At 34.3% G+C, this 13,236-nt stretch overlaps 2 protein-coding genes across 17 annotated transcripts; one reads left to right on the forward strand and one right to left on the reverse strand.

Annotated features, from left to right (window-relative positions):
- Positions 1 to 1,966: 1,966 nt before the first annotated feature.
- On the reverse strand, positions 1,967 to 8,098 carry LOC107422446 (uncharacterized). Of its 16 annotated transcripts, XR_009638941.1 has the most exons (7): positions 7,799 to 8,098; positions 7,492 to 7,566; positions 4,834 to 5,766; positions 3,557 to 3,659; positions 2,823 to 3,042; positions 2,561 to 2,601; positions 1,967 to 2,307 (listed from the first exon to the last, which is right to left on the reverse strand). XR_009638941.1 is itself a non-coding variant. In XM_060817123.1 (3 exons), exons 1-3 carry the CDS (start codon positions 8,044 to 8,046, stop codon positions 6,454 to 6,456), a joined length of 357 nt encoding a protein of 118 aa, XP_060673106.1. In that variant the 5' UTR covers positions 8,047 to 8,093; the 3' UTR covers positions 6,021 to 6,453. The 16 variants fall into 16 exon arrangements, 1 of the variants encoding a protein (XP_060673106.1); XR_009638940.1 differs by lacking the exon at positions 2,561 to 2,601 and having other exon boundaries at positions 7,799 to 8,097; XR_009638942.1 differs by lacking the exon at positions 2,561 to 2,601 and having other exon boundaries at positions 2,823 to 2,944; positions 7,799 to 8,096.
- Positions 8,099 to 9,828: 1,730 nt separating this feature from the next.
- On the forward strand, positions 9,829 to 13,022 carry LOC107422376 (rop guanine nucleotide exchange factor 1). The gene is made up of 5 exons (XM_016031814.4): positions 9,829 to 10,302; positions 10,875 to 10,991; positions 11,203 to 11,741; positions 11,897 to 12,250; positions 12,472 to 13,022. The coding sequence occupies exons 1-5, from the start codon at positions 10,011 to 10,013 to the stop codon at positions 12,829 to 12,831; spliced, it is 1,662 nt and encodes a 553-aa protein (XP_015887300.1). The 5' UTR covers positions 9,829 to 10,010; the 3' UTR covers positions 12,832 to 13,022.
- Positions 13,023 to 13,236: the final 214 nt, after the last annotated feature.

Genomic DNA, 13,236 nt, shown 5'->3' on the forward strand with positions numbered 1-13,236 from the left:
TAGGGAATGCCCTAGACATTCTTGCTCGAGTTCCACTATGGAAAAATGGCCTTGATTATTGGCATGGTACAGTCCTAAATGGAATTGAGTCTTACCTTAATGTTCATGAAGGCAAGTGTGTTTTACTATTTCTTTCCTCTATTATTTGTGTTTTGATTTCAAGGCTATAGTAAGTTTTCCTTCTTCTTCTTTTCCCCTATTTAATTCATTCTACACATTGAACAGGACCCCATTTAATTAGTTTTAAACCACATGCTCGAAATGTACCACTACAAATTGTGGACTTCAAATTTCTTGTTTCATTGGAGCTCTAATTGTGGACTTCAAATTTCTTGTTTCAGAACCTCGTTACTATGAGGACAGGAGTTTCGGTATAAGGTTGTAGAATGTCCTTATAAGGTCGGAGCTCTAATTGTAGACTTCCAATTTATTTTATCCAATAAATTTTATTCTACATCTTCATAGATCGAGTATGATACAAACAGGAACCAAATAACATTACTATTAGGGTCAGTCTTAAACGACATCGTTTTGGCCTTCGAAGACAAAGAAAAATCACAGTTAGTGTGTCTTCCCATTCAATTTGTTCAAAGATATGCCATAACACATAATCGGCTCTTAACATGTTATTTTGTCTTCCCATTTAATTTGTACTTAAGTCTCTCATCCGCTATGACAATCTGCAACTCCGTTCATAAAGAACCCTTAAGAATAATGCAACGGAAAGAATAGCTTAACAATCATTCTAATTGCATACTACATAGATTGAGTATGCTACAAAATTGTATTTGCATTTTGTTAATGATATCTTGTAATGTTTTTGTCATGTGTCTTTTAAATTCGAATCAATAAGAGTTTGTTATCATTATATATTTTTTTGGCCACTGTGTTATTGGTAGTATTTATATTTATATCATATATACATATGTTTGTCCAAATATTTATATTTATATTTTAGCCTTTTACATATATGGTATATCTGATGGTTTGTTGTCAACAAGAAAATAATGGTATGGCAAGAATATTGTATTGGTGTTCTCAATTTATATTTGTTCAATTTTTTCAAAGGAAATCATTACAATTCAATCCGACAACCTTCGATAATGTGTGTTTATACCAAGAACATGCTAAATATAACTTTATTAATGATTCTGACAAAAGAATCCACACAGGATTTGGAAAAAGTGAGAAAATTACAAACAAAGTGGATTACCGAGGGTAATTTTTCCAGCAACTATAAATTGATTACCATAGGTTTCATCGGTAATTATCGAAGGCCCTACGGTAATCAAATTTTTGTGCCAATTTGAAATTTTTTTTAGAACTTTTAGGGTTTTTTCTCCTTAGGATCATTGAAGAAACTATTTTTGCATGTTGTTGCATTTAACACACATTAGGAGACTTGTGGGGGTAAAAAAATTGATAAAATATGATTACCATAGGAATTTCGGTAATTACCGATGAAACCTACAATAATTTTTCAAGCAAGGACAAATTGATTACCGTAGATTTCATTGGTAATTACCGAAAGCCCTACGATAAACAAATTTTTATGCCAATTTAAGAACTTTTTCATAACTTTGTCTTAGTCTCACCCACTTTGAATCCCTCATGTGTTTGACTCATGCAACCTTGCCTCAATCCTCCATCACCATGCAATTTTCCAAAGACTCATATACTAATGTAACATGCAAGGTCAGGAAACTATCAAATGACATATTTAACAACCAAAGAATTAAAGAGTGGGCCATTAAATGACATATTTACCAGGGAAAAAAAAAATCAAAGAGTTGTGCAAATTTATGGTTCAAATTATGAATATATTAAATACTCTAAATTATGCAGGATTGTAGAGTTTCATTATGATGTTTAACTCTCAATATCTGGTTGACATTGAAAATGAAAAGATTGATCGTGTTTTGATACTTGATTCCCTTAAAAATGGTGATCTATGGAAGGAAGGACCTAAGTAATCGTATGATCATTTTTATAAACTACAAATACCAGAACAAGCATGACAATTATGAGGAACGCATAAAAAGTTGATTCCAAGTATCTAGAAGTCCAGCAATACACCAATGGTTACAGTCCATGCGCCTAAAGCCATTATAAAAGCCAGGATGTGCATCTTTTCTGAGTTGTGATAAAGTTGTTATGTCTAGCAGATGAACATGTTTTCTCATTCCAGTTAATACATCTTTCACCACATATAATGCCTTGGGCAATCCACCTCGATAACTGATCCACTTAGGAGTTTTGTCTCATTTCCACAGTTTCTCACCCCTAGCTCATTCCAATCCCTTGCCACTAAATATGAAAAGGAAAAAAAAGAAAGAAAAAAAAAAAGCATCAGAGAAATTCACGCAATTAATTTTTGGTTTTCAAAAAAAAAAATTGGTGATGGGAAAGAAGTAAACTTAATGGTAGTGGGTAAGAGAAATTCCTTGGAAGATGACTTTGGTTTTACTATGATTCATAGTAGAATCCACCCACTTAGCCCATGTTGTCAAACCCTTATGAAAAGCAACCATACAATTCATATCTTTGAGAGTTTGGTTACCATATTGAGAATTTAAGTGCTCTCTTTCTAGTCCTCAGGAACTAAAGTGAAGATAGTTCATAGGGATGCAGATTGGACAAAACAGGAAAACAAAAGTAGCAGAGAAAAGAAGTTAATCACATATTTATAGCAACTTCATTAAAAACTCTATGAGCAACAGAGCATTTAAATTCTTTTTTAATCATGTGCTTATAGCAATTTCATTAAAAACTCTATGAGCAACAGAGCATTCAAATTCTTTTCCTCTTTTGTTTTCTTTTACTTGGTATCACCTCTAACTAGACCCCATTTGTACCCAACAAGGACTGATTCCTTAAAGCCCATATTAAATCCCTCTTGTGCTACAGCTTCTTCTCTTGCTATGAGACCATCATGATATCCACTCTAGTAATACACCAATTGTTACATGAAATTCACAGAAAAGGTGTGGGGGCAGCAATTATTACTTCTAGACAAAAAATAAAAATAAAAATAACCCACAACTTCCATATGTTAAGGAAGACACTACATCAACCTCATAATCAAGTGCACAAGGATAACGATATGCACCTGACCTAAGGCATTTTCAAGCACATTTTTGAAATTATAACCAATAGTATGGGTTTCTCAATCTGTAAATATCAGTTTATCATGGAAGTCTTGAGTGCCATTAGCCTATAATACAAAACCACAAGCAAACTAATACCACATCTCCGCAACCAACCTCAAATTCATAAAATAGGAATAAGTATAAGACAGTTCACCTATCCTATCCCCAATTGCATATTTGTAATCAACTTGAAAATTAATAATGTTCCACTAGCCAAGCCTAAGAAATTCCAACCTTGGCTGAAAACTAAACAGAAAGAAATTAAGGCAAACTAAACAACATAGAGAGTATACCTCATGGTCCATATAGCAGGTATAACATCTTTTTTAAATATTAACTAATTGTAAACAAAAAAAGAAGAAGTTAACTTATATAATTCGCCATAGAACATATAACTAAAAGGATACCATAAGAATCACTTTGGTCACATCGGGCACTTGGCATAAGATCACTTTCTATTTGATGCTGCAAACTTTCCAAGTGAAGCTCCTTTGCATAACTACCGCTCACCTTCATAACCATAAACAAGAAACCAACATAAAATCAAAATGAAGTTATGTAATTAAATTATGATATCTAGCAGGATGGTGAGTGTCATATAAACAAGAAAACAAATAATTCAACATTTGAAGCAGATTTTAACCATAACTGCTTTCTACTTATTCTTCAATTTTGTTTTTTTTGGGTTTTCTTATTTTTCAATTTCCTTTAATATTCTGTTGCAATCGGAAAATTCAACAAACACTTGTAAAGTGTTTCTGACCTTAAAGCAATATAGAAACCGACCCTAAAGCATACTCATAATATTTAATCACACCACTAAATTGTATAACCTACTACTACTACTACTTGATTTCGACTAGTTTCCTCCATTCCAATCATCGTCTTCGCCTTTCACCAATCAAGCGAAAACCCAAGCTAAAAAAAAAAAAAAAAATCAAAATACACAGATCCTTACCTCAAACGCAATTTTTCCTTAGTCTTTCATATGTTTGCAAGAGAAGAGGTAAGAGATGCAGGGAGATGGAGCATGGATTTTTTTTTTTTTTTTCTTAATGAGATTGTGTGTGGGTTTTCTGGGGAATGAAGAAAAATAGAAAAGCCAAGTGCAGAAACTAAAGACTGTGGGTTTCTCGGACTGAAGGAATGAAGAAAGGAAAGTAAAGTAATTTTTTACTTTCATTGGGATAAAATGGAAAGCAGAGGACAGATAAAAAAAAAAAAACTAAGAAATAAAGGGTATATTTCATTGCAAGGCCTTGAAAGAAGAACATTGGACCAAATTCCCCTTAAATGAATGTGCCCTCACAAAGCCCAAATGAGCCCATCAAACGGTTGGACAGAAAATTAAGCAGATAAGTGGGCCTACATAAAAATATGCAGAATTTGATCCAACATCCATCGCTTATAAGGCGTAATGAAATATACTCTCTCTACTCAAATACTTTTTATTTTGCCCATCTATTTTCAAATATCCCTGAATTATCCTTATTTAATATAAAATAATAAAATTCATTTTTGCTTTCGATAAAGTTTTCTTCTCTCCTTCTTTCATCCACACTCTCTAACAAATTTTTAAAGCTGGTTCTTAACAAAGCATAATTGATAAAAAAAAATAAAAATAAATAAGAATGAAAGAAAAAAACACCATCAAAATACAAATCCTCATAGCGTTGCTCTTCACCTGCTTCACGCAGCCGTACACTCCTGCATCGCTTTCTGTCTCAAAATTTGGTTCCAAGCATGTTCTTTTTCCCTTTTTTCGGATTTATTGGGTTTTGCTTCGTTTTGATATTTTTGGCCTAGGTAGAATTGAGAGTAATAATGTGGGACAAACCGAGTTTTTGAATATTATGGCCGAAAAATTTGAAAACTTGATGCTAAGCATTGTATATTCATTTCTTCTAGCAATTTTGACTTTTGCTAATATTGTTGGGTTTTTGCATAAGAGAAACCTGGCTCTAATATTGTTGGGTTTTTGCAGAAGGTATCTCGAAATGAAGGAATGAAAAAAGGAAAATGAAGTAATTTTTACTTTATTGGGGGTAAAATAGAAAATAAGGGATAAATAAAAAAAAACTTAAAAAAGAAAAGGTAGATTGCGTTAGAGCCCTTCAAAAAAAAAATATTGGACCAAATTCCCCTAAAAATATTGGTATTCGCAAGGCCCAATCCCAGAGTAGTTTGTGTGTGTGTGTGTGTGTGTTTTTTTTTTTTTGAGTAAGAACGTAAAACTTACCTATTACAAATATCAGGAAAATTTATAAAATACATGTATTTACCATCCAGAAAATTTTTAGTAGATTAAACATGGTCCACGCATTATACAAAAGTTTAATCGAGGCAGTAAATTTTCAGGTACTAAGGGTAACAGCAGCCATATAACACCTCCACGTCCCAGTAAAAAATGTCAGAAAAGTTCATAAAGGGTGAAGACAAAGATCAAAATAACTACACAACCAAAACAAAAGGCTGCTTGCCTGTAAACTAGTTTACTGAGCAAGTCCAGAAGTTTTTGCAAAATCAGTGGATGTTGAAAATAAAATCGTAGACCTCCATTCATATTTTGACGAAGTACCTCTTGCCATGTTACCCACCATGTAGGCCCCCTTCAGCACTATTATCGCGAAAAAAAATAATAATTAATCAATTAATTAACTAAAAAAATAAGACAAGCAAACTTGTAGAATAGAGTAATGTTAGATTCAAATAAATAACAAACAAGAGCGTGATCCCTCCCATAGAATATTCTTTCTAGCAGCAATGAATATAGGTATCTTGGTACCATCCTTACTGGAAATTAAAAAACTAGAAAAGTAAAACCCAGTCAAGGAAAGAGCACTATCAGCTCGTAGACAGAACACACTCGGATAGCCAACCTTGTTAAAATAACAAATCAACAAGGGTGTTCATTTAAAGTACCAATACAATAACAAAAATTACCTGATTAACAAGAAACTATGAACAATCACACGCAATAACCGTAATTTCATTAAAAATCTTCATATCTGGAAGTTCAGTGTCTTAATTGCACTTAATAATCATACCAGGTTGTTAGAAAACCTGTAAACCCAATCATAACTGTACCATCTTTCCATCATGCAGAAATCCCAGAAACTCATCCCATTTCACTGAATAACTGCTGAAGCAAGGAGCCAGATTGCAAGTCTTTTGTCCGAAGTCACTCAAGTATCTTGCAATCATTTAATTACCATTTACAGCACATGCTGAACTCAAGAAGATCTGTTTCAGATTCTTGGCAAATGTCAACCCTAACAGTAAGTTCCTTCTAGATTTTCTTGGACTAACAATGGGCGATAACTTGCAATGATCTGACACTGTGCATCAAATTCATCAATAACCTTATAAATAAAATGGGAAATACTATTCTTCCCCCTAAAACCTTCAATTTCATAAGGAAGTTCAGGCAAGTCAAGGTAGTAAAATTCGTTGACTGGATAACAGACCGCCTCGATAGACAAGGCATAAACTTCACACATAACATCAGTCAGTGCCCAAAAGAATATCACACAAACAGGTATGCAAATTTCTCAAATGCATAAACATGATCCAATCATGCATAATGGCAAAGAAAGCAACAAGTATAAAAATAAACCAGTCATATACAAATGACTATCCCAAAACTTCAATGGAAAAGCTCAAGCTATGAATAGCAAGTCATATGTGATAACAGTTAGATTATAGGAAAGCCAATACGATTAGAGCACCATAATATGACCATACCAACATTGCAATAATCCAACAAAAATGACGTAACTAATCAAGATTAAGAATATAGTCCTTGTTGTTAAACTTAGGAAGGATATCAACCGAGCAGTAGAAAATCTATTTGGAGAATCGACTACCATTTTTGTACTTCCTAAACATAAGGATAAAAGACATCAACCATATTGTCGAAAGAAATACTTGCCTTACTATGATCTGTAACTCAGTTCCAAACAAGTATTTAGAGTTTCAAGGATCCCTCCAGCATAAAATATCTTTAATTTGATCCGAACCCAACAAATTATAATAGATCTCATTGTAAAGATTAGGATTGATCTCCATTCCCGCAACTATATTTTCCTATTCCTCTACAGCATAAAACCACCATCAATTGGTAAGTTAAAAGCTAGAAACATTACCCAAAAAAAAAAAAAAAAAAAAGCAAATTAGAACCTAGAAATCTCAAAATGGAATAGTCATTAGAGTTGTAATAAACAAGAAATTTAAGGATTCCATTCTCTTTTTAACCCTATATCAGAATTGTTCCAGTGCAGCCCAAATTTAGCGTACATTTGTCTTGTGAAAGTTGAATTATATCAAACAACCGCGAATTTACCTCTCTACCTCGTATTGTATTTCTGAAAAACCGATTGCGTCAGTTCCGACTTTTTCTGAACAAACTCTTTCGTCTCTGCAGCATCAAGATCACCAATCATAAACAACACAACCAAAAATATTCAAATCCATCAATCCATCTAACATTTACAAAAGAAAATTAGGTAAGAACGACAAATTCCACAAGCCTAAAAAATTTTTGGCCCTGAAATTTCGTGGGAATTATTTTCCTTACGAAACAAACAGAGGTTTTGAATTGATGAAAACTATAGTGTAGACGGCGGTCAGCGTAGTGTTTGACGCAGTACCGTCTGTAAGGATCAGAGCAATCTTGACACCGTGTTATCATCGACGAGTACCATAGCGATAGACGATAGCGATGTGAGTGTGCGTCTAGGGCACGGAGAGAACCTATTCTATGATTCGAAAACGATAACGTTTTCTTTTGGGACGAGAATGTTGAGAGAGAGAGAGAATGAACGCTTTTAAATAGCATCAAAGGCGGTTTCGATGCGGGCCTCGTACACAGGAGCTTTTGAACTTTGCAGCGTTTCATTTTTCTTTTTTTTCTTTTTTCGGTAAATAACTTTGAAGCGTTACATTGGCAAACAAATGATAACCTGTGAAAAAAATCATATATATTCATATTTTTATAAATACCAGTGAAATCATATATTATTTAGCAAATTTTACCGATACTACAAAAGTATTTACTTTTTCATATTAATTTTTTATATTAAAAAATTAATATACAATCCACCCACTATCTTACCATAAGTTCCATCGATATTAACTTGTGATAAATAGTGAAATTGCAAAACACTTTTTTTTATTGCAACAAAAAATATATATTATTCATTAATTGTTATTGTTAAGCTAAAAGAGCATATGATTTATTTATTTTTGATAAAAGTGGACGACAATAAAAGAGCAAATACATTTTTTTCTTGTAGGGAGGGAAAATATTTTTATCCAAATTAAAGACTGAACATTTAATATGGAAATGTATTTTTAATAGTAACTTATTAGTATAAAGGTTAGACCTGGTAAAATACCAAACGATCTATTAACACGATACGAATCCATACGATAATTTATAGATTTGGATATGTGATATTGGATTGGGTCCGTATTAGTGTCACCTAATAAAACAAATTAAAAAAATGGATGTTAATGGGTGGAACCCGTTGGAATCCATTAAACCCATTTATATGGGATATTTTTATAATTTTATATGGTATAATAATATTATCCTTAAAACTAAAATAATAAAATGTTTGTTGCTTCTTTAGCCTTAGTCTTTGAGGTAAACTTTATATGAATCGTAGTTTAGATTTAACAGTGAATATATTATAATTCTCTCATTCTCAATTTTATAATCAAAGAACTCAACAAGATTTATCGGAAACTATTTTAACAATATTGGAACTTGGAAGTTCATAGATCTGAATAAATAATTGACTAAAGATGACAAAGTAAGATTTTATTATTATCTAATCAAAATTTGACATTTATACTTAACGAATGAACAGATTGGATGACGGATCATACGAAAATTTAATAAATAGGTTTGGATTTATATATCTCAATACGAAAATTTAATGGATCATGTTTGGACCAAAAAAATTTAATACGAACACGATAGAATACAACACGAATACGGTTCAACATGATAAGTTATCAGACCTAATAAAAGTGAAAATATTAGACGAACCATTATGACTATAAGCCCATTTGGATTTTACATGTATACCAACAGTTTGTGAAAGGCAGAAAGTTTTTTTTTTTTTTTTTTTTTTAAATCAAAAATTGTGAGAGGCAGAAGTTGAGTGAGTAGGATAGATTTTTATACCACTAGACGCAGACGGTTACACTAGACAACCAAAATAAAAGACCTATACCAAAAAACACCTAACTTTTAGCCGTATCATTACGACCCGAACCTAAGCTCATTTGTTGTTACTTATTGCATCTAAGATCCAATGTATTCTATCATCAAATTCTCCATCAAAACAAAAATGAAGAAAAAGAAAAAGAAAAAGGTCGTTCATCAAAACAATAATAATACAAAAAAACAAAGAAAATCCAAGGTATCTCAGCGCGTGAAAGAATCGGCAAAAAGTGAAAAACCTGAACACGTACTTTGAAGAATTTTCTACAACGATAACTTGAGTGTGTTTCCCACGCTCCTCATAGACGCTGGCAAAAAATATAAACCAGCCACAGAAAAAGAAACGACCTATGTGTTTTCCGTCTTTATTTGGCTTTGGCGGGGCCTACCGACTCCAGCTGCGGTGCTGCCACATCAAAACCAACGAGTGATTGCTTTTTTTTTTCCTTTGGGGTGTGTGTGTATTTCACGAATTCGTTCTGCTTTACTTTTTCACTCTTTAAATAGTAGTAGTAATACTAGTTGGCCTGGTCTCTGACACTGTACTCTAAAAGAGAATGGACGGCCTTCATATATGACTCCGCTAGGAATTTCCTGGAAAAATTCTGATCTCGATTCTCGATAGAGCAATGGAGAGCTTCTCGTCCGAAGATGACTACGACCAACTGAGCGAGCGCTTCGAGAGATACAGTCTTAGTGCCGATGTGAGTGAGTCCGAGAGCTCCACTAACCTTTCGTGTCCCCAGTACGAAAATGATGGCGCTGCTTCCAGTTCTTTCACCTCTTCGCCTCTTGCTGGCCTGATATTCGCCGACAATTCTCTCATTCCGGCGCCGGCGACGGGTATGTTACCGGTCATTGGTGGTAGGGACCTCGTCATTCCGGCAGCGAAGACGGAAAGGTCGGAGACGAGCTTGTCTGGTGAGTTCTGGATAGTTCTTGTTATTTTCTTGGGTCAAATTGTAATGTTCTTTTTCTTTTGCAAAATTTGGGGAAGGAATTTTTTTTTTTATTTTTTTTTTCTTTTGTCCCCTCAAAATTTCAACGGTAATTGGCCTAATTTTTACATGTTTAATCTGTTGGCAATATGTTAGACTATTTTTTCCTTTCCTTTTATTTTATTTTATTTTTATGGAAACGAGTAGCGGAAGTTAAAAAATGTGTTTTTCTTTGTGAGGATGGTTTGAGGATTGTTATTTATGTATTTGTCATTTTTTCGGTGAACGGACATTTTTTTAAGTTCATTTTGCTGTATTTTAGGGGAAAAAAAAATGTTTTGGAGTTTTAGTTAGATCTTGTTCAGATTGTTCATAATTCGTCAAGTATATGGGTAACGTTATAAGGTTCAAAAACGTGCGAATCACAAATCTCAAAGGCATTTAACAATTAGCACAAAACTGAAAATATTAGGAAGGATTTTTATGTTCGTTCCTTTTCTGACCAATTTAACTTCAATCCTAATGTGCTACTCCCATAATTTCATGTGGGTGCAGAAGTTGAATTGATGAAGGAGCGGTTTGCTAAGCTTCTGCTAGGAGAAGATATGTCAGGTGGAGGAAAAGGAGTTTGCACTGCTCTTGCTATCTCCAATGCCATCACCAATCTTTCTGGTTTGTACGAATTATTGCTTTCTTTCTTCCTTTTTTTACTAGTTAAAGTCACCAGTCCCAATCATATGGTTTGTGAGTTGAGCTAAAATCTTGAATTGAGACATATGTACCTCTATCCAACATAACCAACATAATCCAATAGAAAAGAAACAATACAAAATGGAGGATATTCCAGTTTACATAGTTTGTTGATATTGGGTTCACTTGGCAGCTACCGTGTTCGGGGAGCTATGGAAGTTAGAGCCTTTGGCTTCACAGAAGAAGTCAATGTGGCTCAGAGAAATGGATTGGCTATTATGTGTAAGCGATTCTATTGTTGAGCTTATACCATCATTCCAAGAATTTCCTGGCGGTGGCACATTTGAGGTTATGGTCACTCGGCCACGCTCAGACCTATATGTAAACCTTCCGGCTCTCAAAAAGCTTGATGCAATGCTGCTTAGCATTCTTGATGGATTCCACGATTCTGAGTTTTCTTATGTTGACCGTGGGATAATTGTTGGTGGTGCTGGTAATGATGAAACATTTCCTCTGTCTCCATCTGCTGGAAGGCCCTCAGTTAGGCAAGAAGAGAAGTGGTGGCTCCCATTTCCTAAGGTCCCCCAAAATGGATTGTCTGATGATGGGAGGAAGAGATTGCAACAATGTAGAGAATGCACGAATCAGATCCTTAAGGCTGCCATGGCAATCAATAGTAGCGTTCTGGCAGAGATGGAAATCCCAAATGCTTACTTACAGAGCTTGCCTAAGGTATGGGAACCGATTTTATCATATATTCTATCTATAACCAGAGTATCTAATCAAATTGCTATTGCAACTTTTTATTTTCTTCAATGCTTGTTTTTTGGCCATTCTGCTATTCCTTATCCTAATATATGCTTGCATTGCCTGTCAATCTTTCTCAGAGTGGAAAAGCTTGTTTAGGTGAGATTATATATCATTACATGACAGCAGATAAGTTCTCCCCAGAGGGTCTTCTTGATTATTTAGACTTCTCGTCAGAATACACCACCCTAGAAATCGCAAACAGGATTGAGGCTTCTGTGCACATTTGGAGGCAAAAGAATCTGAAACGGCATTCAGTTGATGCAAAGTCTCGAAAGTCATCCTGGGGTGGAAAGGTCAAAGGTTTTGCTGGTGACATGCATAGAAACAAGCTTCTTGCATATCGGGCAGAGACCCTTTTACAAAATTTAAAGATGCGGTTCCCTGGCCTCCCGCAAACTGCTCTGGATATGAGCAAGATTCAGTATAACAAGGTATATTCATGCCTTCGAAAATTTTCAGTTATTTATAGATAGTGGGAAAAGTATTCAAGCATTTGTGTTCCTAAACCCCTCTTCATTCAACAAGATGTATTCTCATTGCATTTCAACTTTCAAGATGCTTGGAAGCTGGAACTATGAATAAGTTGATGATATTAACGAATGGGAAAACTGGAAAGCAGAATTAAAATTCACTAATTTCCTATATGCTGCAGGATGTGGGACAGTCAATCCTTGAAAGCTATTCCAGGGTGATGGAAAGCTTAGCCTTCAATATAATGGCAAGGATTGATGATCTCCTGTATGTAGATGATGCCACAAAACAACGCACTGCTTCAGAATCAGTGTCTCTATATGACCAGGGAAGATTTGGCGGTACTCTTCCTAAACAAAAGCGGATATCACCAAGCCCTTTCTCAATTCAACACACTTCTTGTGCCTCTCCAATTACATTACCAGCATCCTATCCTCGCAACCGAATAGTTGGAAGCCCAGGTGAAAGAATGAAACGTTCCATAAGGAAGCGTATCACAGCCGATACACTGGATGAGGAGTTTGGAAAACTAACTTTCTAATTATGGGGAAATAATTGGGTTATTTCCAAAATAATTAATACCTCAAGATTTGGGTAAACTTTAGAACTAATGTTGGCCAATTTCTCAGTCTGTATGTAGCAAAAAGATGATATTATTAGCCTGTTGGATAGTAATTAAGGTTCAGATGTAAAATTTTCTTTATTTTTTCCTACTCTTTAGTAGATTCTTAATGCTCTGTGTGTGTGCTAATCTCATCATTCCTGTGTTTGATTTCTTCAATTTTTGTTAAGGATGAATTACTGCAAGAATATTTTATGTTCGTTATTGTGCGCATTCGAACAAAATCTACTGACTGTTGAGACTTCCAAGACAACACTAAAAGCCAAGCTGTTGTTCAAAGAAACGTAGTTGTCGACTACTTACGTATGTATAGAGGGAATAAAC

This window comes from Ziziphus jujuba, chromosome 5 (assembly GCF_031755915.1).
Source record: "Ziziphus jujuba cultivar Dongzao chromosome 5, ASM3175591v1".
In the NCBI taxonomy this organism is placed as follows: domain Eukaryota; kingdom Viridiplantae; phylum Streptophyta; class Magnoliopsida; order Rosales; family Rhamnaceae; genus Ziziphus; species Ziziphus jujuba.